Source organism: Adiantum capillus-veneris, chromosome 10 (genome assembly GCF_014529385.1).
Source record: "Adiantum capillus-veneris isolate H3 chromosome 10, ASM1452938v2, whole genome shotgun sequence".
Lineage (NCBI taxonomy): Eukaryota > Viridiplantae > Streptophyta > Polypodiopsida > Polypodiales > Pteridaceae > Adiantum > Adiantum capillus-veneris.
Window position 1 is genome coordinate 117,419,520 of NC_140940.1, and position 27,511 is coordinate 117,447,030.

Sequence of the window (27,511 nt, forward strand, 5' to 3'; positions counted from 1 at the left end):
TCCATGCCCATTGCACGATTCCGTAATCAATTTTTTGAATGAGCTAAACTTTAGGAGAAGCTTCACAAACGTTGATAGTTACTAATGAGTGTTGTATTGTACTCGAGTCCAAGGTAGTAAAGAAGACATACTTAACATTGACAAATGAGAAATTAATTATGTAAATATGCCAAAAAGAATGCATTACTCTGCACAATAATTTTGAAGATTCGAACTAATTAAGTTTATGCTTACTCGTAATAATTTTGAGGCTTTAGCTCGAAGAAGACTCTTGCGCTCATTGTTTCACCCGTCATTATCTTCATACCAACTATTACTAAGATCAACTGCCATCATCACCACCATTGAAAAAAGGGAAAATTACCTAAATGCCTAATTTGTGAAAATTTTCAAAATATCCCTGAAATTTCAAAAATTCCCAAAGTACCCCCATAATTTGTCACAAATTCCCAAAATAACCTTCAAATTTTCAAAATTCCCAAAATACACCTTGTTGTGAGAGTAGCTTTTCATAAGAAGAGTGATTGTCTACCATACAGGATGCTCAAACTAAAATTTGAGTTGGTTATGTAGGTTTTGGAGATGAATTGCTTCATTATTTTTAGACATCATAGCCTTTTTTTGCAAGGTAATTTGCGACAAATTACATGCTAAGCACTCAAAAACAAATCTCAATTGTCAAACAAGAACAAAGATTAGAAAATCTCGAAGAAACCAACAAAAACAAATACAATGGTATTTTGGGAATTTTTGAAATTTGATGGGTATATTGGAATTTCCACATATAAGAGGGGCATTTTGGTAATTTTCCCAATAAAAAAAAATTTACATTGAATTGTAAGCCGTATAGTTCACTTATTCTCACACCAACTTGCATGAAAACCATTTGAATTTTGCAAAGATTCTCATTAAGGCCTCAATAATTTGTATTCGTTTGTAGCATGTCATGGTCGATGGGTTTTATGAGATATAGATATTGGAATGTCCACTCATCTATTTCGGTTTATGGGCATCTTCAATCTCCACAAATATGCAATTGGTTCAAGAACTTCCTCAACTAGTAATCACACCTGCTATGTTTCTTATGGTCAATCATGGACAAAAGCCCTTGTGCCTCCCCATGAGTAACATTACATGACCAAGAAGTAACTCAATTGCTAAATGAATACCTCATAGCACCCACGCACCCCCTGGGTGATGTCTTTGATCTTCCCTTCAAATAATTGAGCATTAGTAAGAGTTTATTGAACAATCCTCTCCTTAATGGTTACACACTAAAGACCACAATATCAAAACCTCCCCTTGACACATGTTCCAAGAGGGTGTAGGATACACCATAGAGGATATGAGCCAATATGCCAAGGCATTATAAATCAGTCGTTGTATACTTTGATGTGTGTCCATACTTCCAACACCATAAATACAAATGTGGCATTGGATTTTGATTGCTTGCATGGACAACATTGCCTGTGTTTTGCAAGAACCTTGTAATGGTGAGCATAATCCATGGGGTATACATATCTTGTTTGACTCTCATTAGTACTGCTTTGGTTAAGGTTAAAAACCTACATCTTGCCACATAAAACCGGACCAACCAAACGGGCCCAATAATCTGAATGGGCACGGTCTCTACCAGTGCTTGATAACTGGCAACTGCCGGTTAATGGGCACACCCATTAACAGTCAAGAGCTTGTGAGTAACAACATTGAAGGGAAATTGCCAATGCGATTGTATCAATAGCCAAACCAAATGTGCAAAAGTTGTTGCCATGCAAACCCCAATCGTACTCCAATGTCCATGATAACCATAGCATAAAACAACGGGACAACAAACAATGGCATAAAGAAGCTCATCATCGACCCCTTAGTTCTAGCAAAATGGAAGTAGCTCTCATGGTGATGGACCTTGATTCAAACCCGTTAGTCAGCAAAGACAATACCTGAGACCATAAACAGAATCTAGAAATGTGATCGAAGGCCGATGGTGGTGCCCTTGAGCTACTTAGATGCCCTTGTAGCTAGCTACATGATAGCGAGAAAGATGAACTTGGTGCTTCCTACAAAATACATAATTGCAAAAGTTTGTCAAAGTAGCACAGCATTGCTTCTTACATATGACACCCATTTGTATGTCAGGATATTTCACTAAACAAACCAAGAAAAATCTATAGGTCCCACACAATAGTGCTATGCTACCATGCAACATGAAAACTCCTAGGAAGGTTCCTCCCACTAGCAATAGTAATCCAAAACCTTTAAACATATACAGGCTGCATGGTATAAAGTCCATCTATAAAGACACACACATGTATGTATGTATGTATATTATATTATATTTATCTATTTACTTATTTCTATTTATATTTGTATTTATACATATATAGTTAGCCAAATTGACATTTTGCAATGGATTTCTATACGACTTCTTCACTCGACATGCGTTCGACACACTTCACAATTTGTACCTAATCTTCTTCATAGTAGGATGCTTTAAAGACAGGCTTCCTAAGAGAACACAATGCATATCACAACACAAGCTTACAAAGGCAGCGGACACTGATTTTTGCATTGAGGCTATAATCTTACAAGAAAGGCTTGGGCCAAAATTTCCAATACTGCCATGTGAAAGGGGAAACTGACAGCTGACAATGATTGCAAGCTAATGATACATGTAAGGCGTTGATTCCTTATTTCTCTCCCCAAAAAAAATTGATCAACACAGAGCTACAGGATCCTATTTTGTACGAAAATCGTGCCGAAACAGTGTTAGATTTTGTGTGAATTTATCCCGGTTTTTGGGTTCTAGTGTTCTGGCTACATCATTCATTAACTTGTCAAAACATCCGGCTAGACGCTGCTGCTGATCAGGAGGCTGCATGGATCAACACAAGCAAGTTTAGGAGAAAAGACCAGTAGTGTTATGTTGAATTGTACAAGATAACAATTAACATGAACCTGAGAGGACAGAATTTGTGCTTTCAAATCATTAAAAATCTGCAATGTCAGTTGAAGAGCATTTTAATGATTGATTTAAAGCCTTTCAATCAAATCACAGAACAACGAGAATATAGAAAGAATACACAATCATGTCCACTGGGGAAGCATATGAAGGGAATTACATCACGCCAAGAGTCTAAACAGCCTGATAGGAGCCGAGTGCTGGAATCTTCCAGAGAGACCATGCTAGCAGAACGATGACAACCCGATTTCTCAAGAACCGCTAAGCAAGGATTTACACCTTTAAATTACGTGAGGAGCAATGGTGGCTTTGAGACCATGCCAGGGCCATATATGCCACATGCAACCCCAGGAGTCCCTGAAAGGATTCCTGAGGGACTACCTGAAAGAGCTGTTATGTCATACGATGGGCCTAATGTGGTGAAGTATGCAGCTGGATGTACCAAGATGTACTCACACATGTAAGTAAAGAGGGTCAAATAGTCTTATGGCAGTACAGGGGCCCTATAAAAACTAGAGACCATAAATCTTAAGAAGGTAAACACTAGGATAACCTATCAAATTTACTCTGCTTGAAAAATCAAAACAATTGGCAAGTATAGCTAAATCTCAGCTTTTTGCTAGATCACACATACTAAATCAATGCATCCAATTCATTGTAAACTTTTGACCATTACCTGCTCATTTATGAGGATAAGACTCAGCATTGGTCTACTCAAACTCCATTGATTAGCACAGTCTTCAAATAAAACAATTTCGAAAAGTGATTTTAATATCTGCAATACCCCACAACAGAAAAAGGAATAAATTAGAGACTTTTTTATTGAAAATTCTTTCCAATGGAATAAGAGAGACAAAATAACCATGATAGCAAATAGTATCCATTACTAAACTTGAAAAAGCAGGTGAAACAACAAATCTGACCTCAGGAAAAAGTGTAGGACAATCAGATATATGTCTTGCCATTTGCACAGCCGTCTGAGAGTTTGGATTCTCCCCTGATGTGATGTTGTTGAAATAGAATGCTGCCAGATTATCGACAGCAGATGCACACTGGAATGCCATAAAAGCATTTACAAGCAGTGCTAAAAAGCTTGCTTGATCACATTTTTCGACTTAAAAGAGATTTGCTCACTTGTGTTGAGATGCTAAGGTCAAGACACTTCAAGCCAGCCTCCAACGAGCCAACAATGCGTGTAAACGTCGAAGTTTCCAGCATTACAATCACACTCGTGTGATTATGGCATAACACCTCCAAAAGTGCAAAGTAGGCCCTGGCAAGCTAGCACACAAGTTGCAAAAGTCGGTCCACAGAGAAAATCATCCTTTGGCTTGGTTGCTTAGATACACACAAAAATTGCATGCATTCACCACCACACTCAACATGCTTTTACCTGAGAGAAAATAACAAACAAATAACCATATCGGAAAATCATAACGTGGAATGGGGAACCGAAAAGGCCATGAATTGCCATTCGCTGTTAAGGACGGGAAGTTGAAATGGGAACGGGGAACGCGAGCCTGAAAATGGCCATTCCCTGTAACTATCCAGATAACGTCCATACACACTTGTACAGATAATCACAGTCGTAAGTACAGTTTAGTGCCTTCTAGAATAGGACGTTTCAAGTATCTACATTCCTAGTGCTGCAAGCCCAGATTGCAAAATTAGGAGTTACAAGATTGTTGTGTATAATATCTACAAGTGTGTACAACTAGTTTCAAGGTTTCTAGATATTTGGTGATAAGTAAAGGGTCTCAAAGATTTACATTGGCCTTGACATAGAACTTTTCTTGCACAAAAGTGGTCTAATTATGTCACTGCGTATAGAACAAAAGAGCGAAAATAACTCTCAAGGTGGAAGAGATGTAACAATAGCCAGCAAGGAAGAGCATGCTTCCATCTAGGGCTACTACCTCTAAAACAATTGTGAGCACCCCATCTAGGTAAAATGTATTCTCCACAAAACTTCGCTGCCCTTCAAGAGAGAGTGAGAATGTAGAGCAGCTCCCCTGGAGGTGTGAGTAAGCTCCTCCCAGACCTCAGCTCAGTTAAAATATGCTAATAAGACCAATCTGCACCTGTCTTTCCATACACAGCCCACAACACTGAAATCCATGTTCACTCTCTGAAGGGTCCTCTGCCAAAGCAGCTAAAGGAATGCTACCCACATCCTCTAGGGCGCATATAGAATGATTTGGAATTCCTAGTAACATGTAGCACCTAGAGGCTAGCACAAAAGCGTCCCACCCAAATCTAGAATAACTCCCGCAAACAACTCTCCAAATCCGACAGGTGAAGTTGCACGACCAAGGATAATGATTCAAAATGGTCAAGAAAGCTGTAGGACACCTCACACACTCCCATTGAGTCCCCTTCTACGCTAGCCAGCTACCAACTGCCAATCCCTGGAGTGCAATCATCAAAACGTACAAGGAAGAAGTAAGCTTTCTCCACCACTATGAATCCGCCTGGACTAAAGCTCTGGAAGGAAAAAGAGACATTTTCTGTTCTTAAAGAGGACCACTCCCTCTGTTCGTACAGTACAACCCATCTCGCCATATAAACGAATGAAGCCATGGGATATTGAAGAAAGACAAACAGCTATATTAACACCTTTTGAAGACCAAAATGTCCATGTCACAATTTTTTTAAAAGCTCCTGAACCACTCTAGAGCTCCAGGCCACAAAGTGATAGGAGCAGTCTCTGCTCAGCACAGGATCTCCATCAAGGGTTGGCTTGAGAGACTCTCTCCAGAGTTGTCGTGTATTATTATTCCAATGGCAGGCTCATGATGACACGTCCTACATTATATTGTTTTTCCCACACTCGTTCTACTAACCTCCTCCCTCCTTTTTTTGCCTTTCTTTCAAAGCGCCTACCCCCCCCCCTTGAACAAAACCTCTCATGCTTTCTTCCTATAAGCAGCCCATTTTATGTGAAAAGAAAAATTGCCAAGTGGGGAAAAAAAGGGATCACAAATTTTCTGTACATCATTTCCACAACAAAAAAGTAGTGATATTTGACCATGAGGTGATATTAAGTTTGTAACTTTGAAGGAGTAATCTCCTACAAGCATATCCAAAGACCACTATCCTGCATCAAAGTAAATCAAACCACTTCGCCCAAAAAAATCTTGAAGTGCCTCAAGTAAACAGAACATTGAGTACACAGGTCCTGTTTGCCCAAGGTTCCATGAAGCTAACCTTGCGAAAGCCCATTATGTCTTCCAGCGGAATCCACAATGAGATTTTCAAGCCGATATCCAAGGCATCTGCAAGGGCACGGTCTCCATAGAGCTCAAAAACCCCAAAATTCACGTAGTTTCCTGCCAGAGCTGCATTCAAGACATTTTAAGCAGGTCAAGTTATTCTTTCAACCTCAATGAGCATCACCACAAAACAAACAGAACCACAATTAGAACAAAAGTATAAAAATCACATGTCTAAAATCAAGTGGCAGCCAACAGAACCACAATTAGAACAAAAGTAAAAGAATCACATGTCTAAAATCAAGTGGCAGCATTGTAATTTTTTCTCCATTTTCAATTTGAATTCTCATTTCCAAAAACACAAAATCATGTAACAGTGATGCAAAGGTAAACATTTGTTGGCCACATACCTCTTGTTAAGATTGTCAGCATTATCCATATTCCTTTGTACTTGAAAGAATAGGGATCACTTGGAGTCGGAAGTGCCATTATTCTGGTACCATAGGCAACGATCAGCTTGCTTACTTCACGGAAAAGAAGAATTCCATTTGGAGAGGAGGAATCAAATGTCAGCCGTTGACTTTTATTGAAGACAAACTCTGCCATGAACTTCAACAATGGTGTTGTCACCTGTTGCACAAATAAAAATTTCATAAGTTTAATTTAAAAATCCCTAAGTCAGATATAGACTAGCACCAAGGGTACCTCCATGCTCAAAAAAGTCCACCACACGAGAAAATCTTCTATTGAAAATAAACATCTCAAGGGCATAGCCTCAAGATAAAGGTACAAAGATCCGATCACTATAGAGGATTGATCTCATAGTAAATGACCAAGACCACTTCTTGGTTTTCAAAAAAATCCTCTCAGATCTCCTAGCATTTACATTCTTCTATAATCCAAGAGGAGGGAAGTTCTCAAACAGTGCCATACGCACGGCAAGAGGAACATCATCAATCATATCATTGTCATAAATACATGAAGGAGCAGGTGTATCCCCAAGTACTTCAATGGGCTCAAGAGAAGTAGGTAGAATCTATCGAGGAAAGAGGTGTAGTGGAATCTCTTGGACCCCTGATGGGTTCAAGAGATGTATGTGGTATCTCTGCTGAAGAAGATGAAGCCTAATGAGGTGGAACCCATAATGGCACCCTGCGTCTATAAACCTACATAACTGAAGGCCCCTTTTCCGCCTTCTTCTCCTCTTCTTTGCTTTTAAAGACGTTAATAAACCATTTCATTTCATTTCTCCTCCTACTTCTCTCAGCATCTGTCCTCATGGCACCAATCTTCTCTCTCTCCTGTACCAATGTTTGTTGTCTCTGCTCTGGACGCTCTATCCTCCTAGTACATCCAGCAGCCAGATGTCCTCTACCACAAACAAAACAGGTCCTAGTAAACCAATGAAATAAACTTTGTTGTGTATCTCCTTCACAGAAGGTAGGGAGATATCTGAAACGAGGACATGAGAGAGGGGTAAAGAATCAATCTAAGAGTGGGGGTAGATACAACATCGGACAACGCACCTCCCTCAACACCAAGACTACTGCCAATCTCTTAAATGTGCCGGTGAATGTAACAAGACGGCACCACGTGCCAACCGAAAGAGACTTCGCACGAGACGCGGAGTGGCAGAGTTCCACCACCAGAGTGAACTGGCCCCAAATTGTGGCGTCCCTTTCAGTATTTCTTTATATTGCCTCAACACGGTACAACACTGGCAGCACTGCTCTGCATCTCCTGCGGGTAGAATGCCAGAGCCCGGAACGTTTATTTAAAGGCCCTTGGCCTACTAAAAGTACTTACATGAAAAAAACACTTCTAAAAGCGTCTGGTCCCAAAAGCATGCGCCCCATGGGTTGTCTGTACAGTGTGCCACATCAGCACGTGTCACCACAAAACGCGTAGTCGCCCGTACAACCTGCCACGTCAGCACATATTGCGAAAATCCGCACAGCATGCCACATCATCAATCCTTTACACAAGTTATAATGTGGGTGTGTGTGCGCTTTAAGTTTAGGCATTGACGAGGGCTAAATAAGTTGTTGGGGGTTAACATTTTAATCCTAACCCATAGGCCACTCGGCGAGGATCTATAAGTTGCTGAGGACTTCTTCTTCTGCTGCTTCTACTAGGGTTTAGGCCCCTCGGCCGGGATCTGCAAGATGCACTAAGATTACGTACCCAAGCAATCTCATTCAAGTAGGATGGCACATCACGATGCAACACAGATGCTTACATATGCATGTTACAAGACACAGTCGCCGATGAGCATCACCATCCAAGTCCGGGTCATGAGCTATTCAACAACTCCCTCATCACTCCTCCCGAAAATAACCTAAAAAGGTATGGGCCATGAGATGCTTACATATACATGTTACAAGACACAGAAACATGTAGTCGCCGATGAGCACTCCCTCCGCAAATAACCATCCAAGTTCTGGTCATGAGCTATTCAACGACTCCCTCATCACTCCTCTTGCAAATGACCTAGAAAGGTCCAGACCATGAGATATAGAGACCTTTTACAACCAAACGCTCCCTAGACCGCAGCATGCGTCGCTTGGAAGTTCCAAGTGTAAATACTACTCAGACTATATCCAATGTCCTTTTTAATACTCCTTCCGGAAATAAACAACAAATGAGAAAAAACACCACTTTTCAATCATTGAATATTGCTCCCAAGAAAGCCCGAGCCATGAAATATTCAGACATTATAAAGCATCAAATCGTCTCTTCAGTATTCCTCTCGAGAAAGCCCGAGCCATGAGTAAAACACAACTTTACAATCACAATTTCCTCTTGAATACTCCGCGGAAAGCCCGAGCCATGAGTATCCAAAAGTGTTCCCCAAACCATTGAAACCGGTATCAAAACCAACATCAAGCAATCGGCACCAAAACAAGTTCAAAACAAATAAAATCCATTTCAAACAAATTCCAAACAATTTCTCAAGCAAATGATCCTCCTCATTGCAAAAGAGTGAATGTCTAGCTTCGTGCTCCCAAATGCTGCCAATATTGCCTTTGATTTGATAAAGCATTCAAACATGATTTTGACCCATTTTGCAGGAAACCCTAGTTTGCAACTAAAAATCCCTTGTTTTTCAAAAATCGTCAAAATCGAAATCTGATTGCCTCAATGTGTAGGGCTCGTCGAGAGGATCAACTTTGACTTCTATTGCATACTCTGCAACACAAAAACGATCTCCTCCTCCTTCTCTTGTCGTTTCTTCTTCATCCAACCCCATAGCTTCCACCTGTAGGTTCATATAGGTCCGGTTTTCTCGCCGAAAAAGGGAAAAAATTTATGTAGATTTTGGAAGCGTTGTCTTGCTCTATCTGCTCTTGATGGACCGGTATGTTTTGAGGAAAGCACACGCTTGAAGCTCTAATACCATAGGGCACTACGTACCAACGGAAAAGAACAAGCTGAACAATCTTTAGACGCTTCAAAACAACTGAACTGAAAGAGAAAGACTTCACACGTGACGCGGAGTGGCGGAGTTCCACCCCTAGAGTGCACTGGCCCCAAACTAAGACACCCCTTTCAGCATTTCTTTATATTGCTTCAACACGGCACTGCTTTGCATCTCCCGCACGTAGAATGCCAGAGAGAGAGCAAAACGTTTATTTAGAGCAGTTACATGATAAGCATACACTTCTAAAAGCATATGGTCCCAAAAGCATACGCCCCATGGGTTGTCCACACATTGTGTCACATTAGCAACTGTCAACGCAAAACGCGTAGTCGCCCGTACAACGTACCGCGTCAACACCTATTGCAGAAATTGTCACAAACTGCTGACGTGTGAAGTCACTAAAGAGCGGAGCCAACTTGCAAATCCTGGCCGAGGGGCTTAAACCCTAAGAGGAAGCAGCAGAAGAAGTTTTACCAACTTACAAAGTCTTGCCGAGTGGCCAATTTTTAAAGAAGAGTCTCCACCAACTTATAGGACCCCGTCTGATGGGACCCAAGTGACATAAAGGCATCAAAATAAAGCAAGACCACACACACACTCAATTCCTTGCGAGCAACTGATGATGTGGCACTGCTATACGGACAACCCAGAATTCACGCTGACATGATGATGTGGCAATAGTACGGGTTTTCACATTTTGCGCAGGCAGGTGCTGACGTAGCAAGTGTACAGATTTCCGTAATTCATGTTGGCAACTAGGCTCAACGTTTTTGGGTCTGATGCTTTTGAGTTTGTAGCTTTTCACGTAACTGCTTTGCATAGGCCAAGGGCCTTAAAATATGTGCCATGGGCTCGGTCTTTGTCACTCTTCCGGGTAAAGGTGCAGAGCGCGAGTGCCGGCATTGTACCGAGTTCAACAAATATAAAGAAATACCAAAAGGGAAGCCAAGGATTGGGGCCAGTGCTCTCTCAGGGTGAAACTCCGCCACCCCCATCTCGTGTGATGTGCACTCTCTGTTTCAGTTCAATGTTATTTGAAGTGCTAAAAGTGTTGAGTCTATTCTTTTCCATTGGCACGTGGTGCCTGTCTCGTGAGAGAAATCCGTATTGCAAGCCACTTCATCAGTCCTTCACGCAAGTTATAATGTGGGTGTGTGTGCTTTGAGTTTAGGCTCCATCGCCCAAGGTTCCATAAGTTGTTGGGGGTTAGGATTTTAATCCTAATCCATAGGCCACTCGGTGAGGATCTGTAAGTTGGTGAGGACTTCTTCTTCTTCAACTTCTGCTAGAGTTTAGGCCCCTCGGCCGAGTTCAACAAGTTGGCTAGGGTCTTCAGTGACTTCACACTTCAACAGTTTGTGACAATGAAACTCTAGCATTACTCTAGATCGAGACTAGCTAGATCTATCCCCTGCCAGCATCTGTATGAGTATCAATAAGATCTATTGAAGTTAAGGGGATTCAATGCCAAGCTAGACTAGCCTCATCTGACGTCTCATACTAGACCCTATAGAAACCTCTCCCGAGTGGAGAGACCATCACAATCCTAGGAATGGGTGGCCCGAGTAAAAAAGCTCTAAGGAAGTCCTAGCTACCTAGATACACGCATATCATTATTGTAATCCCTGACTATATAGTGTGGTACCCATAGGCTTAAACATTGGAGGAGCAAGAAATAGGCAAGGCAAGTGGATGGCGGTTGCGCAAAGCAGCTTGTGGCCCCCACACGGAAATGCAATCGCTCTAGTACTGCAACGTGAAGCCCTACCAAGGCAACAACATAAGAATTGTCAATTCACTGAAACCCTAATAGGGTAATCTACTTCACATGCGGTGACACAGCTCAAGCCCTTGGAATGGACTTGAAGCTAGGCGGTCATTGCTGCAAGCAAACAAAGGCTGATAGTGGTGAGACGGCAAGGCACACTGTCCAAGTGGTAAACTCGTATATATACCTCTTTCTCTCTCTTTCTTTCATCGTGTGATGTCCAGCAAACAAACGGTGATAGCGGTGAGACGACAAGGCGCAGTGTCCAGGTGGAAAACCTCTTTCTTTCATCACAATACTAACATCCGAAAGTACTAGCATTGAACGCTTATGCAAGTCAACCCTGAGTGAGTGAGGAGATCATGATACGCACAATTCAGCACATATGGTCTGAACAAAGAGCGGCTCCCACCTTTTCGATACACCCAGACTCACCATTTATGTGCATCTCATATAGTGAGACAAACCAGATCCTTAGAAAATATCTATGGCAATTATACATCGAAGAGACATGGATTACACCTAGACGGTCTCTTCCATCGCATGTGGTGTATTTCATACAGCACCGCATGACTATTCTAGAGGATGGATTCCTCCAACGGTGATGACATATGGACACATATATGTCACTTAGTGCTAGAGTGGCGATTGGACAACTCAAGGTCTCACCTCACAAACTAGAGATTGAGGTTGGGCGGTTAGGGCAGCAGCATAGATTGACAAAGACAGGAGGACATGGGAACTAAAAAGAAATTAATGATGTGATTTTAAAACTAGGTTTTACTTTATATTCATATTTACTAGCTTGTAGATGTTGGAGAACGAGAGGGAGAGCACACCTTGAATAGGTTTTAGAAGCATAAGAGAGGGGCATCATGCATGAGAGGGAGAGACTAGAGTAGAGAGCATGGGAGAGGATCCAAAACATTTAGTATCATGGATGTGAGTGAGAGTGACAGAGCATGTGCCATGAGTCAGGGTCCAAGGGTGATGGCTCAAGCCTCATACCAATGTACCATCGTGAGAGAGCATGAGAGTGTGACAGGAGAGCGTGAGAGAGTGGCAGAGATTAGATGCCCAAAGGGCATGGGCATCCAATGGTTCCCAAAGGCTAGACACTCGAGAGGATGCCCCAATGGTTCCCTTTGTGATGCCCAAAGGGCATCCAAAGCATGGCTTAGGCTGCCCAACCATTTGCAAAATGGTCATAGGTTGACTGCCAGTCAATGGTCAAGAAGGTGTTTCCACCAATGGTTACCTGCACCAGCAAGTACAAGAGCACAAAACAGGAACGAGAGCATGGAACGAAGTACGAGGTACGGGACGTTCCGTACCTGGTACGAGTGCAACACTGCTATGTACATTGTATATAGATGTCCAGCACATGAAAGCATACCGGACCAATAAACAGCCCTTTTCTCAGTACTGTAGGAATCCGTACTAAACATCCCTCAACGGCCACACTTAAGAGTGTTGTTGGAGTGGAGAGACCAGAGACAACTTCCTACTAGAGTGTCAGAGACAGAGAGTCTCCTCGAGTCACCCACACACACCAGTAAAGGGCAATAGTCACAGCTCGCTACTTCTTTCAGACAGCTGCCCAGTTCCATTCAGGGAGGGGTCACACTAGAACAAGCACAGATTGTTCGAGCCCATAGACGCCAGAGCACCAAGACAATAGGGCCAGAGAGTACACCAAAAGGCCATCTGAAAGTTCCGACTACAACCTGAACAGACTAGACAGAGGGAGATAGAGTGGGCCTTCTCAGACCCTGCTGCTATGCTGCGGGGACTCTTCACTCCCTACCTTCCTATGCATGCCATACTACACCCCCGGTTTGGTATTGGATGGAGCTAGCTAGTGCTTTGCATATGATGGTTATCTCCTCTATACATACAGTTCCACATCCATGAGAGTTGAAGCTCAATACCCCTCATTCTCATACACATGTAAACAGAACCCCATGTCAGTCTATTTTACTTTATTTTGTAGCAGGTTTATTTCAGCACTTCTGTCTTCTTTTCTGAATACACAGGGACACACATGTACACCATTTTGTCTTGTAGGCCGACTTTGGTCCCTAGAAGACATTTAAAAAGCTTTCTTCCGTTCTCTATACACCCTCACATCAGTCTATTTTATTTCGTAGAATGTTCATTTTCAGCACTTTTGTCCTTTTTTCTGGATATGAAGAGGGCACACACATGTACACCTTTCTGTCGCATGGGCCGACTTCAGCCTCCAGAAGACGGTAAGAAAGATTTCTTCCTTTCGCCCTTCGTTCACAGAACTCACTTGTAGAGTCCTTCAGCAGAATAGTAGGTCATCATAATAAAATAACCAAAATATTTGTCTCACCTCAGGTGTGTCAGTCCAGTGGCTGATAGCTCTGAGAAGCAAAGGCATATGTGCAGGATAAAGCCAATCAAAAAGTAGACCATGAGTCCTTCGACTGTAAACAACATTAAAGATCAATCATATATGAGCTATGCTAATTCAAGCTTTTGTGGCGCTTGTGCTTAGAAGCTAAACATAATAGTGTAATACCTATTTGTCGCCATAGCAATGCCTCTCAAATCACGCATCAGTCCAATCAATGTAAACTTTACCACGTCTGTCCTGAATGCGCTATCAGGGGTCGCTTCCAACGTCAACAAAACCTACTTACACAAAGAATAGGAAATCCGTCAGTGTCATTCCCACAGAGAATATGTTAAAGAGAAACAAAACTAAAATATGGGGAAGTGTCGCACAAGCAAGCGAAAAATTGATAAACCTCAAGCAAAAAAGAACATCTTTCTTTTGCCAGAAAAGCAGAACCGTATTATGAAGAGTACAAGGGGGGCCCACTACATAGGAACAATAGTCGGACACAAGAGGACAGAGCAAGCAGAAAAAAAAGCACCTTGTCACAACACGCACAAATACCAGGAATAGCACCAGTATGCAATTAAGGAAGAGAAAGTGTAGCATCAAAGACAAATGCAGGAAGAGTCACACCTGCTGTATTGGTTCCATTGCAGGCTTGAACTTTATAGGACTGTCTTCTGAAAAAAGCAGCCGTCCCAAAGTAGCGTAAAAAGTGGTTCGATTTTGAGAGCAGCTAAAGTCATCCAAGAATGGAAAATACTCCCTCTGCTCAACACGATAAACATCCCCATGTAAAAAAACGCAAAAATTATGACTCCTTCAACCTCTACAGTGACTTTGTCACATAGAATAAGTAAAATCATGCATTAAAATATTCAATCTGCCTAGTAAATACAGCAGAAAAGTTCAAGAGCCTGATAGGACCATCTACATCCGACAAAATTTGCAAATCCTTCAATATTTGTATTTCAACCCCATTCAGGATCTCAGCGATGCACTATGCCAGATTTCTCTGAGCAAGTTGGACACAGGCGAGGTACCAATGAAAGCTGCCGCCCAAGCTTCTCATTCATATGGAGGGCAAAGTGTTTTCACATCTTCGAGGAGCGGCCCGGGCCGTCTGGTGACTCTGCGGAGACTGTGCAAGCCTTCCAGGTTGAGCTGATCCACACACTCACAGAACAGTCTGACAACATCCAGGGCAGCTCAGACAGGGCTGAGAGGTGGTGCCAGGTATTCATTACTCTGCGGCTTCCAGGACCTACTTTCACGGCAGAGCAGTCTTTGCTCGCACCATAGGCCTCCTGTTTGGCTTTTCCCCTCTTTGTACAATGTCCCTTCATGGCAGGAGTGATGTAGCCCCTAGACAAGTTTAAAAACTAATACAAGGATTTTCTTTGTGCAAAAAAAATGAAAAGGAGATCTGAGGATTTGCGTCGAAGTTTGGCACTTTCTCCATATCCGTACCGGGAAAAACAAATGGCTAGTGTAGAGGATGCTAAAAATGCGATTCGCCTAATGGAAGGCTATGGCTCTAGCACCAGTTGAGATTGCTAGAGCGCTCATGGATAGAGAGAGGGAAAGCACAATATGAACGAATTGTAGAGATCTCATTACCTTTTGATTAACTCTAAAGCCCTTTAAATAGAATTGATACAAGGCATCTCGGACTTTCGGCTTCCAGCTCGCAAGGGTATCTTCAGTTACATCACATATGATATCATTGGGCTTACATCATGCTAGGTTGTGCCTTACCCTAGAAGCGGTTTAGATAGATTGACGATCACCCCAACGCGAAGGACCACCATAGGGTCTAATTAGAGAGTTCTTCTCAGAGAAATCCAGTACCAGCAGCATTCGAATGCTCCTCGTTAGGACATTCTATCAGCACCTTGCAGACAGAAACAGCCTCAGTAAATAGGGGTGTACTGTAGTAGTATGTGAGAGAAATGGAGCAGCTGCAGCCAGGGCTGTTGAGGTCTGGTAATTTAGGGAGAAAAGGAGAGGGTTCTGTTGCGAAGTAGAGGACATGTAAGGGTCCTTGTCCCTTAATTATGACTTCACACAACGAAGCCAAAGAAGAAAGTGACTAGCAATGATGGTCTTTCAGGGAGTGAAAAGAAAAGAACCTAGCACACAAATAGCAGTATGTCCATGGTCAAGGACATGGATACAAGCCAGAGTGAAGGGTCTGCTTTTATTCCAACAAAATATTACCGACACTCTTTGAGAAAGAGTGTATACCACTTGGTGCACATCTCCTGTCTCATTGCCCAAGCCATGCACTGACTACAGCTTTTCCTCAGCATCTTACTTACAAAAATTTGAGACAGGTTTTACTTACACGAACGAAAATACTGGCACGGCAGAAACTGAAACCTACCGGTGCCATTTTAAAGTTTTCATACCAAAACAAAGTGACCAATCATCAACATTCTCTACTAAACCAACAGCTTGTCCTTACTGTGTGATGTCCGAGGATAAAATTTACTGCATCTAGCTTCAGCAGCAGCTTCCCACTCATGTAACTGCATAGAAGCCACAGTCAAACAATACAATCAGAATTTTTCTCAAAGCTTGAATATCTTAGATATGACTCTGTTGATGAAACACAGCCCCGGTGGTTACCCAGCTGCCAGCTCTTGGAACAAGTGCAAAGTCTGCTCAATAACATCACTAGCCTGGGCACAAGGTATCATAATTTCATGACCATGTTGCGCCTTGTTCCTCATTTCACATTTAAAACCACAAATCAGGTTACCTGTGTGTAGCACTTCAGATTTGTGGCAATTTTTCCTACAATAACATTCAGAACAAGCAAATGATCTTGCAAACCCAGGAGCTCCGAAAGGCGTGCATACAGTTGCTGCAAGTCAAAGTCAAAAACAAGTCTTTTCAATTTCAGAGACAAAATGTGTGCCTAAAACATCTGAATACCTAGCATTAAGAATCCATACCACCTTGGATGAGTGCATGGCCTGGTCTCCAACATACACCTTTTGAAAGTTTTGAAAAAAGCACAGCATTGCCAAGTCAAGTCTCTGCTTACTTCTTTGGCCATAGCGCTGTAAACAATGACCTGGTATTAATAAATGGTATATTGAAACAAGAAAATTTGAATTGACTAGTTGCTGTTAAGCTCGTCTAACAGCAGATTATCCAAAACTCTGTACATCACGTTTCTAGCATATCCAAGCTGCAACTGCTACACTACCGTAACCTTCAAGATAAACGCACACCAATTTAAGCGCACACCTGAATGTGAGAGCCTGTGTCTGTCACTTGAATCAGCTGAAAAACACGAGCTGCAAGCTCCCCATCAATAATTTCTTGTGATTCTGCACTGCATAAAATAGTAACAATGTCAATGAATGTTCTCCTTGTATATAACTCTTAAAACAATGATGGTCTCAAGAACTTTTAAAACAATGATAGTCTCCAGCAGATTTCGTACCCACTATTGGAACTCTGCCTTCCCTTGATGATAGCACCGATAATATGTACTAGCCAAGTCAGGCGCCCTTCCATCACACTGAGCTCATCATTTCCCATGCTTGGTGTGATTTTGGCAGCCTCCTGCAAAGATAAAAACAGATTCTTTTCTTTATCGCTAACACTGATGGTGGATTTTCACAGAGCAGCCTATAGGTTACCGTGTAAGATTGCAATATAGGCTCCATTAGTTGTATTACATAGAGGCTTGTCTTCTCATACTGCACAAGGGAGCATACATAATTAGCTCCTCTGTCTCAAGGAATCTGAAAATGCACCTACAACAATTATAATAGTTCTCAGATCACTGGAAACCCAAAAACCTGGAAGCGGCATAAGTATGGAAGGCTATCCAGCTGATCTTGCAGAAGCTCTTCATTGTCCAATGGATCCTCACTAATACTGTTCTGCACTACAGCCTGACAAAAAACAGAGGGCTTAAGTACAAAGAAGAATGTTCTCTTACTTCAATGGTTTCAATAACAATCATACCTGCACTGAGTCAAATCTTGACGTGATGTAGGCTTCTGTTATTTTCGGAACGTAACCATCCAAAAATGTTGGAGAATCAATCTTCAAAAAAGGTACAGATGACACTAGCCTTGACCATAGGCCCAAAAGGTAATACACACTATTGCTAGCCCACTGTAGTCACACAAGAAGTACTTCAGGGTAAATCTTTTAAGTACCACAAACATGCAGCAAATAACCATATATCCCCCCCCCCCCCAAAAAAATATATTGGAAATATAAAAAAAACAGGGAAAAGGCTTCTACTTCCTCATCCAGCCATCATAGTTGCCTCACAGTCATTTCTTCCATGCCTTGCATGTAAATGCACATACTCTTGGTTGTTACCATATACATGTGGTAGTGATGTGTGTGAACACACTTAGGACCGCCGGGGCATTTTTTCCCTCACTATGAGGTTTTTTCCCCGTGCATTGTATATACGCCCATCATTCTAGGGATATCTATCTTTCCATTGCACACTAAGTAATATACTCTCTGTTGTGTGCCTTGAGCTTCCTTCTTCTTCTCCAAGCTGTGTGTGTTTTCTTGCAATTTTAATTCTAACAATTGGTATCAGAGCAAGTTGCGTCCTCCCGTGCTTAGTCGCCAGCAGCTCGAGCACACGCCTGCTCACTTTCTTTAATCTGTGTGAGCTTTGGCGAGCGTTCATAGGTCGACAAAAATTTTGGGAGAACTCGTACAGCTTAGTCTGCTCAGATTTCTGATTCGGGCTCCTTTCGGCCTCTCTTTCCACTACAGGCAGTACTACGCAAGCTATTTCGTCATTTTGTGCAGAAATTCTGTCAGTGCCGTTTTCTGCATAGTAGGTCCCTTACAGATTTCTAGGTTTGTGTTATATAGCACGTGTTGTTCTCGCTTTCTTTCTCCTCTTTTCAAGCAGTTTTCACATCAGGTGCAACATTTACCATGGCTGACAACAACACACATGTGTTCAAGATGTTTGCTGCTAAGAACAGATTGGATGGGGACAATTACCCTATGTGGGCTTACATGATGCAACATATTCTTGTGTCAAAGGGTGTCTGGAATATTGTGCAGGACATTGATGTACGTCCTGGTTCTGAGGATGTAGGCAATGTTGAGGATGTTGCAGGTCTTGCTGCAAGGATTGATGATTTTAGAGTTGTTTTGCCTACGGCTGAACAAGCTCGTTGGGATGTAAAAGATGTGCAAGCTCATGCATTGATTGCCTTGTCTCTGAAGCGAACTATTTCTCCTCACATTCATTCAACAAAATCTGCATGACAGGGTTGGGATGTTTTGGCTGGTCTTTATGCAAATTGTAATGAGGCAAAAATTGCATTGTTGCGTAAAGAGCAGGAGTCGAAGATTATGCATGACGAAGATGATATGGACGCTTTCCTTGCTCATGTCAAGGATATCAATGAGCAACTTATTTCTGCAGGTGAAGTTATTTCAAACAATTCCATGCCTCGCTAGATTCTAACGAGACTTTTGCTAGTACTTGGAGACTTATGACCCAAGGAAATCCTGAAGTTGTCAAGTTTGATGCATTATGCACATTGCTAATGCAAGAGTCGCTTTCCAGAAAAAATAGAACTAGACAGCGTACAGTTGAACGGGCTTTTATTACTGCTCAAAGAAAAGGTGGTAACAACAATGCAGCCACTTTCTATGGTTCTTTTACGAGTCGAAAATCACATGTTCCTAATGCTTCTGCTAACCGCAATTCGTTTGAAATTTCTAGTGATAAGGGCAAAATGAAGATGCGTTGCCATTATTGTAAAGCTAATGATCACTTGATCAAGCAGTGTCCTAAGTTGAAGGCCAAAGAGGCTAAGAAGAAAGAGGCTGGTTCTACTACAAATGTTGGTTCCACTACAAATGCAGCTATTGTTGAGTCTTCTGTGAAAGGAGACTGTGATGCTGATGTTGATGCAGAATGTGCTTTTAGTGCAGAGTGCACTTATAACCCTGCTTTCCATGATGCTTGCATGTCAGTTGCTGCAGATTCACAAGTGTGGTATTTTGAGTGGTGCTACAAAGCACATTACCTCACATCGTGAGTTGTTCACCGCTCTTGAGTCTGTCCCTCACGGGAATTCAGTTACTTGTGCCAACAATGCCTCTTATCCGGTTCAGGGAGTTGGAAAGATTGTGCTTATTGCTGCAAATGTCAGTTCTTTCACACTTGTTGATGCACTATGTACCTGGCATCACGAAGAATCTTTTGTCTGTATCTGCACTTGCTAGACTTTGTCTTGTAGTTAAATTTGTGGATAGCAGATGTACACCACATGATTCTCAATTTTGGTGATGAAATTGTTGCATCTAGCATTTTATGTCGTGGGCTGTATAAGCTCACTTTGTATGACAAGTACGGACAGAATTTTGCAAACGCAGTTGTGGATTCTAAGGCTATTTCAGATGCAAAACTTTGGTATGCACGTTTTAGACATCTAAATTTTGCCGGTTTGCTGCATTTGCAGAAATCTAATATGGTTGCTTCTTTGCCGCCTCTTGAAGCACCTGTCAAACATGTTTATGAAGGCTATATTTTGAATAAGATGCAGCGTTCGGAGTTTCCAAAGGATGGTTCAATTAGGGCCACATGCAGGTTGCAGTTTGTGCATAGTGATGTTTGTGGACCCATGCAAACTCCGTCCTTGGGCAATTACCTTTACTTTGTAACGTTCATTCATGATTATTCCAGGCATGCATGGATATTTCCGCTTAAAGCAAAGTCCAAAGTATTTGTGTGCTTCAAACAAATTCTAGCTATGGTTGAAAATGTCTCGAAATGTGGCACCCTCCGTTCCGATCAAGGGGGGTGGTATATGTCTCATGAATTTAATGCATTTCTAGCTAGACATGGGATAAAACACCAATGTACAGTGTCTTATACGCCTCAGCAAAATGGTGTTGCTCAGAGGAAAAGCATGTCACTTACAAAAATGGCACGATGTATGGTAAAAAGTCAAGCTTTGCCACATTCGTTTTGGCTTGAGGCCATCATGTGTGCCACTTATGTACTTAAACAGGTGTCCTACGAAAGCTTTGCAATCTATGATTCCATATGAAGCACGGCGTGACAAAAAGCCTTCTATTGAGCACATGCGTGTTTTTGGTGACATATGCTTTGGTACCACAAACACAACACAAAAAATTGGATGATAAGACTGTCAAATGTATCTTTGTTGGATTCTACGGCTATTTCAAATGAAAACTTTGGCATGCACGTTTTGGACATCTGAATTTCGTCACTTTGCTGCGTTTGCGAAAGTCTGATATAGTTGCTTCTTTGCCGCCTCTTGAAGCACCTGTCAAACATGTTTGTGAAGGCTGTATTTTGGGTAAGATGCAGTGTTCGAAGTTTCCAAAGGATGATTCAGTTAGGGCCACATGCAGGTTACAGCTTGTGTCATCCGCAAACAAAGCATATCTTGGTCTCACGGCATGTTGTGTTGGTGGAAGATTCTGTTCAGCCCTTGTTGTCATGTACTAGAGACACTAATGTAAGCTCGCACGACATTTATGACACTTTGTTGCCTCTTTTCACTGCTGGAAGTTCAAATGTAAATTCCAATGAGACAAAAGTACAGCCTATGGGGGTTTCTGAAAATGTTACAGATCAGCCTATTACTGATGCAAATGTACATGATGTACTTCACGAGGAAACGGCAGACAATGAGCAGGCTAGAGGTATGCCTAAATGGTTGGTGCATACTTTGCGTGACAGTAAATTGGATGCACCTTTTGTCTAGTCGTACTCGTTCAGGCTCTCACCATGCATCTTATGCAGCAGATTGTTATGCTTTGGCTGTGTCTAGCTTACATGATGTTGAGGAACCTCTATCTTTTGATGAAGCACACAATTTAAAAACTTGGACGGCTGTCGTGCAATCACAATATGATGCACTTCTAGAAAATGACACATGGACTTTATGTAATTTGCTTCCTGGCAAAAAGGCCATTGGTACGAAGTGGGTTTACAAGTTGAAACGCAAGCTGGATGGTAAGATTGATCACCATAAGGCTCGACTTGTTGCAAAAAGTTATGCACGGCATTATGCATAGCCTAGGGTCTAAGCATTGGCAGGCTGTCAAGAGGATTTTCCGCTACTTGAGTTGCACTTTACATCTTAACTTGTTTTATCCCAAGGGGAGATCATTGTCGCTAGACTTACATGCTTTTCAAGACTCAGATTGGGCTGGTTGTTTTGACACGCGAGTGTCCACAAGTGGTTTTTGTTTGATTCTTGGCAGTTCATGTATATCATGGTTGAGCAAGAAGCAACCTACTGTGGCCACTTCTAGTTGTGAGGTTGAGTACAGGGCAGTCTTCACAGCTACGGTTGAGTGTGTGTGGCTCAGACGCCTTATGGCTGATTTGGGTGTTGGACAGGACACTGCCAACACCGTCTACACTGACAATCAGAGCGCATTGGCAGTTGCGAGAAACCCAGTTTTTCATGCTCGCACAGCACATTGAGGTGCATTTGGAACCGGCCCGTGGGGCGGTAGGCTTTGGCTTTCACCCGAAATTCTTTACTTTAGACACACACACACAGAGCACTTTACAAAGGTAACCTGTAACGGGAATTAACACTTGAATACACAAACGGCTTGGAAGCTAGAGTGCCCCGAGCAGACGCCAACAACCTGTAGGCCCCAAAATTGGCGCCCTTTCAGTATTTCTTTATTCTTTGAGAGGGTAAATTACAAAGTAGAGTCCTGGGAATCCTTTACCTGTATCCAGCTAGATACCACCTATTTGGTCAAATTTCGACAGTATAACAACCCCAAAACTTGCGCGAAACCAATTCCCCTGCTGGAACTCACTTCCATTGGCATAAACCCTCTGATTCCAGCCCAAAAACAGTAAATTCAGCACGTTGTATTTACTGGTTTTTGACCTGTTTTCAGCTCCAAACAGTCCCCTAACTGTCCTCTGCCAGTGGGGCACTATTCCCAATGGTTCTGGCATCCGTATGGCTGAAAAACAGTCAATTTTCTGCGCATACACAGCGCTGAAATTGCACCTGTACGATGAGGTTATCACCCTTACCGGTGCCTGCTTTTGGAGTGTAGCAGTTAGCTACTCCTGTTCCTGCTCAAGGAGGCTCTTGCCTCAGCACAAAAGCATGAAACCACACAGCTGTACATCAGTCAAATGAAGAGCCCTTGTGGGGAATCACATAACTGCACGTAGGGGAGAGAGAGAGCAGTGTGTAGTGGTCATCACTCCCAGCACCACATTGTACATAGAGTGGAAAGAAAGCACTCCATGGCTCTTAACCTGTGACCGGTTGTCACAAAGTGATGACGTGGCGGACAGCAAAAACCCTAATTTCTGCCAAAAATCCTAAAATTCCTAAAATTCCTGCAAACCCTAATTTCTGCCAAAAACCCTAATTTCCGAAATCGCGGAGACTATTTTTTTTATTAAAAATTTTGGAAAAAGAAGAGCGACGCGAATTTTGCTTTTTTTTTTTTTTTTTTTTTTTAAAGAGAAAAAGACTCTTTAAGAGAGAGAGAGAACTGATGCTTTTGATTTTAAAAGCTTTTGGGGCTCTGCTTTTGGGCATCCCTTGTAACCTTTAAATTAGTGGTGACGGCCTCACTTCTCAGAGCATCTGGACGCAAAGTCTGAGAGTGAAACCCTAACCGCTCTCTTGTACTTTGATGATTGGTTAATACAAAAAGAAGTACCCAAAGGGGCGCCAGTCTTTGGGGCCAATATCTCTAAGCACGGAACTCCGCCGGGCCAGTGCAAATCTATTATGATCTGTGAATTGTTTTGAAGTGGTTATTTGGTGCTGTCGCTGTTGATTCTTGACTTGGCGTGTCCAAGTCTGTTACACCGGTTCTCAATGAAGCATCCCCCCAGCATAAATCGAGCGCCCCCTCTGCTGTCCTTGACCTGTAATCCATCTGTGAACAAATAGATGCAAAAAGGGGAAGATTTCCATGGTTGCCAAAACCTGCGTATCGCTAAAACCGCAGCAAAACAGCCCTGTCAACACGCATTTGATGCCTTCCAATGCTGAAAATGAGCTCCGTGGACCTAGGCAAAGTCATGGAAAGCTCAAAAATGGAGAGAAATGGCTGAAAATCAATGTTAACAGCCTCCAAAACTGCTCCAAAAAGTCAGTTACGAGTTCTCTTCTCCCAGACTTGGTAAATTGGCCAAAGAGTGCGACGTGGCACTCATACATGCAATTTCCCCGCATTGGGCTTCCTACTTAAAAATCTCTCAATTGGTGCATCAGTTGACTTTGCAACAGAGAAATAAAATGTTCCCCAGGTCATACCGAAGGTAATGACGCGAACACATTTCACGGCCCAAAATAGCAGTTCCCTAATTTTTAGGGTTCCGTTGGGCTCCCACTGGTCATCTGACCATCTATCCTCATTGGGACTGCATCCAAAAGTGCAATTTGGCCCAACTGTCGGATACTTTCTGTTGGTAGTCCCACCTTGACTTATGCCAACACAGGACAACCTTGCAGATCTTTTTGAAGCTTTCCGCAAAGCTTTGGGCTTACTCCCCTTTGTGGATTGATCATGTCCTCAAGGCATGGCACTTCCCTTTACTCTATGTGCCAGCTCTCGTTCATCGCATCACTCCAGGGGGATTTGTTACCATATACGTGTGGTAGTGATGTGTGTTCATAGGACCGCCAGGGCATTTTTTCCCTCACTAGGAGGTTTTTTCCCCGTGTATTGTATATACGCCCATCATTCTAGGGCTATCTAATTTTCCATTATACGCTAAGTAATATACTCTCTGTTGTGTACCTTGAGCTTCCTTCGTCTTCTCCGAGCTGTGTGTGTTTCCTACAACCCTAATTCCAACATTGGTGTCCAATTTCCACCATATTAACTCTAAAGACAGCTAAAAATTTCTTTAGACTTGCTCTTGCCTTTCCCCATCTCTCTTTGTGACTCAATCATCATCCACCTTTTTATTGGCTCGTGTGCTTAGATCCTGCCTGCAATGAGGAGGACGTGCGTTATGTGATAAGAGGCAAGTATTAGGGATCTCTCTTCAAACTTGCTCTTAATGTGGCAGGTAGCCTAGATTCACCTTTAAGAAGAAAGTGCAAGGTAGACTCAAGAAACACAAGAGCAGCAGGAGGAAGAGACCCTTAACCATCCGATGATCTATTTGAAAAGGCGATATTGAAGATTACGTACAGTGACGTAATAGTTGCTTTGATAAGAGGAAACACAAGAGCAGCAGGAGGACAAGTCCCCTGACCATCAATTTATTCATTGAAAAAGGCCATATCGTAGATTACATTCATTGACCTAAAATTCCTTCCAAGATGCATTGACTCAAATTTTGTGTGTGTGTGTGTGTGTCTGTGTGTAACAAACTTGGACACCCCAAGTCTGAATCTCTCGCAACACGATAGAGAGGTCACTTTAAACACTTCACAACTAAAATCATAGTTCAATTGAGTCGACACGGCCCGGTGTAGTTCCACGCCCAAAGAGATTGGCCTCAATGACTCGCGCCACTTTTGGTATTTCTTTTTGTATTAATTATTGAGCAAAGTAGAGTTTGCCCTTAGATCGCCTCCGCTCACCAGCTCCTCAACACGAAGTGAACCAAAGAGAGCCCAAGGGGCTTATTTAAAGGCCCTTGGCTTGATGAAAAGCAATACATGAAAAGCTTTCAAACCCAAAAGTAGTAGGTTCTCCAAAAGCAACCAATGCACAAAGCGGAAATCCGTACAATCTGCCACGTCACCTCAGCAGCACGTTCTGTAGAGATTCGTACTGACAGCCACGTCAACACCATCAGCACGTTTTGCGGAAATTTCCATACTACCAGCCACTTTGGTCTTTTGTATTTTGTCCTAGTGTCCCCAGGGCCCTGTCGACAAGTGCCCATAAGTTGGGACACTTGTTTGATGTGCCACGTCATCAGTTTGTGACATACCCCCCTCTTAAAAGAGTTGTAATCGCCCTCGATTATGCTTGCAAAACAGACATAGGCCATAAACCAGTTCAGTAGACACTGACTCTAAGTACCGACTCACTAGATCAACACAAATCTAGCACTTGCACAAAGACGATTCAATCAGTGCACATTCACATCATATCAATCACATTGAAATTGATTCCAGATCTAAAACCTTGATTCCTAGCAACGTATTTAGCAATCGCATCTAGATCCATCCCGGACCTCACTGATGTTGGATTAGCTAATTCTTATTGCGATCATGTCTATAGATTCTCAAGACCGAAATGTTGCAATCATTTCATCTTTCATTCCTGCACTCAAACAAAATCACATGAGAGAGTACACATCAATCAAGTTCAAGTTCGGGAATTCCCATTTTCAATACTCATAAAGTCATACAACAGAATATTGTCAGCACAGCAGTATCCCTGAAATGCAAAGGGACATCAATGACTCTATTTCATCCAGGTAAGCTGTGACAAAGGAGCAGAGTGACTCCCCTCTTGTGCAGTCCCGTCTGCACCAAATTCAACCCTCCTGATTCGCAGGATCTTTCAGAATAGACGCAGCTAATCAAAAAACCTCAAGATAAAGTTCCAAAATCTGAGAAGTATCTGCTAGGTCCTCGTCCTCCATCCACTTTGCATCCAATGTCGGATAGTTCTTAACTTTCACTAAGAACCGCCGAATTACTTTACCTTTCACTTTTCTTTGCTTATGTGCCAGAACCTGTTCTGGAATGAGTATCTCCTCACTCTCTTCCATTTTGAGTTGCTCATCAGGCTCCCCATCAATTGGCACCTCACCCTTAAAATCAAAAGACTCACATGAAACGCATTTTGAATCCTCCAAGTATCTCGCAACTTGAGTTTGAAGGATGCATCACTTATCTTTTCCTAAATCTGGAAAGGCCCATAATACCTCATGCTAAGTTTAGGAAAAAGCCACTCCTTTCCCTTTCGTTTCCTTAAGTGTGCCTTCTCAAAACGTAAGAACACCCAATCATCTTCCTTCAACTTCAAGTCGCGTCTATGTCGATCTGATGCCTTCTTGTGTCGTGCTTCAGACTTTTCTAGAGCCTCGCGAAACCTTGGCAAAAGCAATGTCCAAGTGCCTCGAACACTGATTAGCTTCAAAAATCTTGTCCTTGGTGCTTAGAAAAGGAGAGACCTTCTTAGGACCTTCGATCACCTCAAATGGCGCCTTCCACGTTGAAAAGTGAATCATGTTACTGTAGGCAAATTCCACCAAAGGCAAATATTTTTCCCATTGAGTCTTCTCATCCGAGATGTAAGACTTCCATAAATCCAAAACCACTGAATTGGCTGTCTCACATTGCCCATCTGTCTGCGGGTGGAATGATGATGAGAACTGCAATTGTGCCAATGTTCTCCCAAATAGCCCTCCAACACAAACTCATGAATCGGGGATCTCTATCGGAGACTATGGCCTCATGCATGCCATGTAGTGGAAAAATCTGAGCAATGAACACTCACGCTAAATGATCAGGCTTGACCGTTTTCTTTACTCGAATGAAGTGAGCTTGCTTGTTGAATCTGTCAATGACAATCCAAATGCCGTCGTGCCCACTTTGAGTCTTGGGGAGATTAAAGCTGAAATCCGTAGCAATGCTTTCCCAGGGGCGGGTGGGAATGGGTAAAGGCTGTAGTAGTCCTTGTGCCTTATGCCTGTCAAACTTGACCTTTTGGCATACTAAACAACTGCGAACAAAGTCATCTACATCCTTTTTGAGTCACGACCAATAGAAGTAACGCTCCACACCCTTCAAGGCGGTATCTATGATGCGGTGACCCGTAA

At 42.5% G+C, this 27,511-nt stretch overlaps 1 protein-coding gene across 2 annotated transcripts in view; it reads right to left on the reverse strand.

The window, feature by feature from the left end:
- Positions 1-1,055: 1,055 nt before the first annotated feature.
- The window catches only part of LOC147449513 (ARM repeat superfamily protein), an 89,784-nt gene continuing 63,328 nt past the window's right edge, over positions 1,056-27,511 (reverse strand). The window contains exons 11-29 of one of the 2 annotated variants that reach the window (XM_086521952.1): positions 17,716-17,868; positions 17,547-17,642; positions 17,385-17,444; positions 17,186-17,307; positions 16,987-17,074; positions 16,692-16,796; positions 16,493-16,597; positions 16,360-16,412; positions 16,196-16,259; positions 14,362-14,496; positions 13,909-14,021; positions 13,720-13,813; positions 6,582-6,801; positions 6,167-6,297; positions 4,094-4,240; positions 3,883-4,011; positions 3,636-3,734; positions 2,956-2,994; positions 2,539-2,872 (exon numbers count right to left, since the gene is read on the reverse strand). In XM_086521952.1, coding sequence (XP_086378078.1) covers positions 2,735-2,872; positions 2,956-2,994; positions 3,636-3,734; positions 3,883-4,011; positions 4,094-4,240; positions 6,167-6,297; positions 6,582-6,801; positions 13,720-13,813; positions 13,909-14,021; positions 14,362-14,496; positions 16,196-16,259; positions 16,360-16,412; positions 16,493-16,597; positions 16,692-16,796; positions 16,987-17,074; positions 17,186-17,307; positions 17,385-17,444; positions 17,547-17,642; positions 17,716-17,868 — 2,091 coding nt within the window. In that variant the 3' untranslated portion in view covers positions 2,539-2,734. Of the gene's footprint in view, positions 2,058-2,538; positions 2,873-2,955; positions 2,995-3,635; positions 3,735-3,882; positions 4,012-4,093; positions 4,241-6,166; positions 6,298-6,581; positions 6,802-13,719; positions 13,814-13,908; positions 14,022-14,361; positions 14,497-16,195; positions 16,260-16,359; positions 16,413-16,492; positions 16,598-16,691; positions 16,797-16,986; positions 17,075-17,185; positions 17,308-17,384; positions 17,445-17,546; positions 17,643-17,715; positions 17,869-27,511 lie in introns of those variants that run through there. The other variant, XM_086521953.1, reaches the window with a different exon arrangement.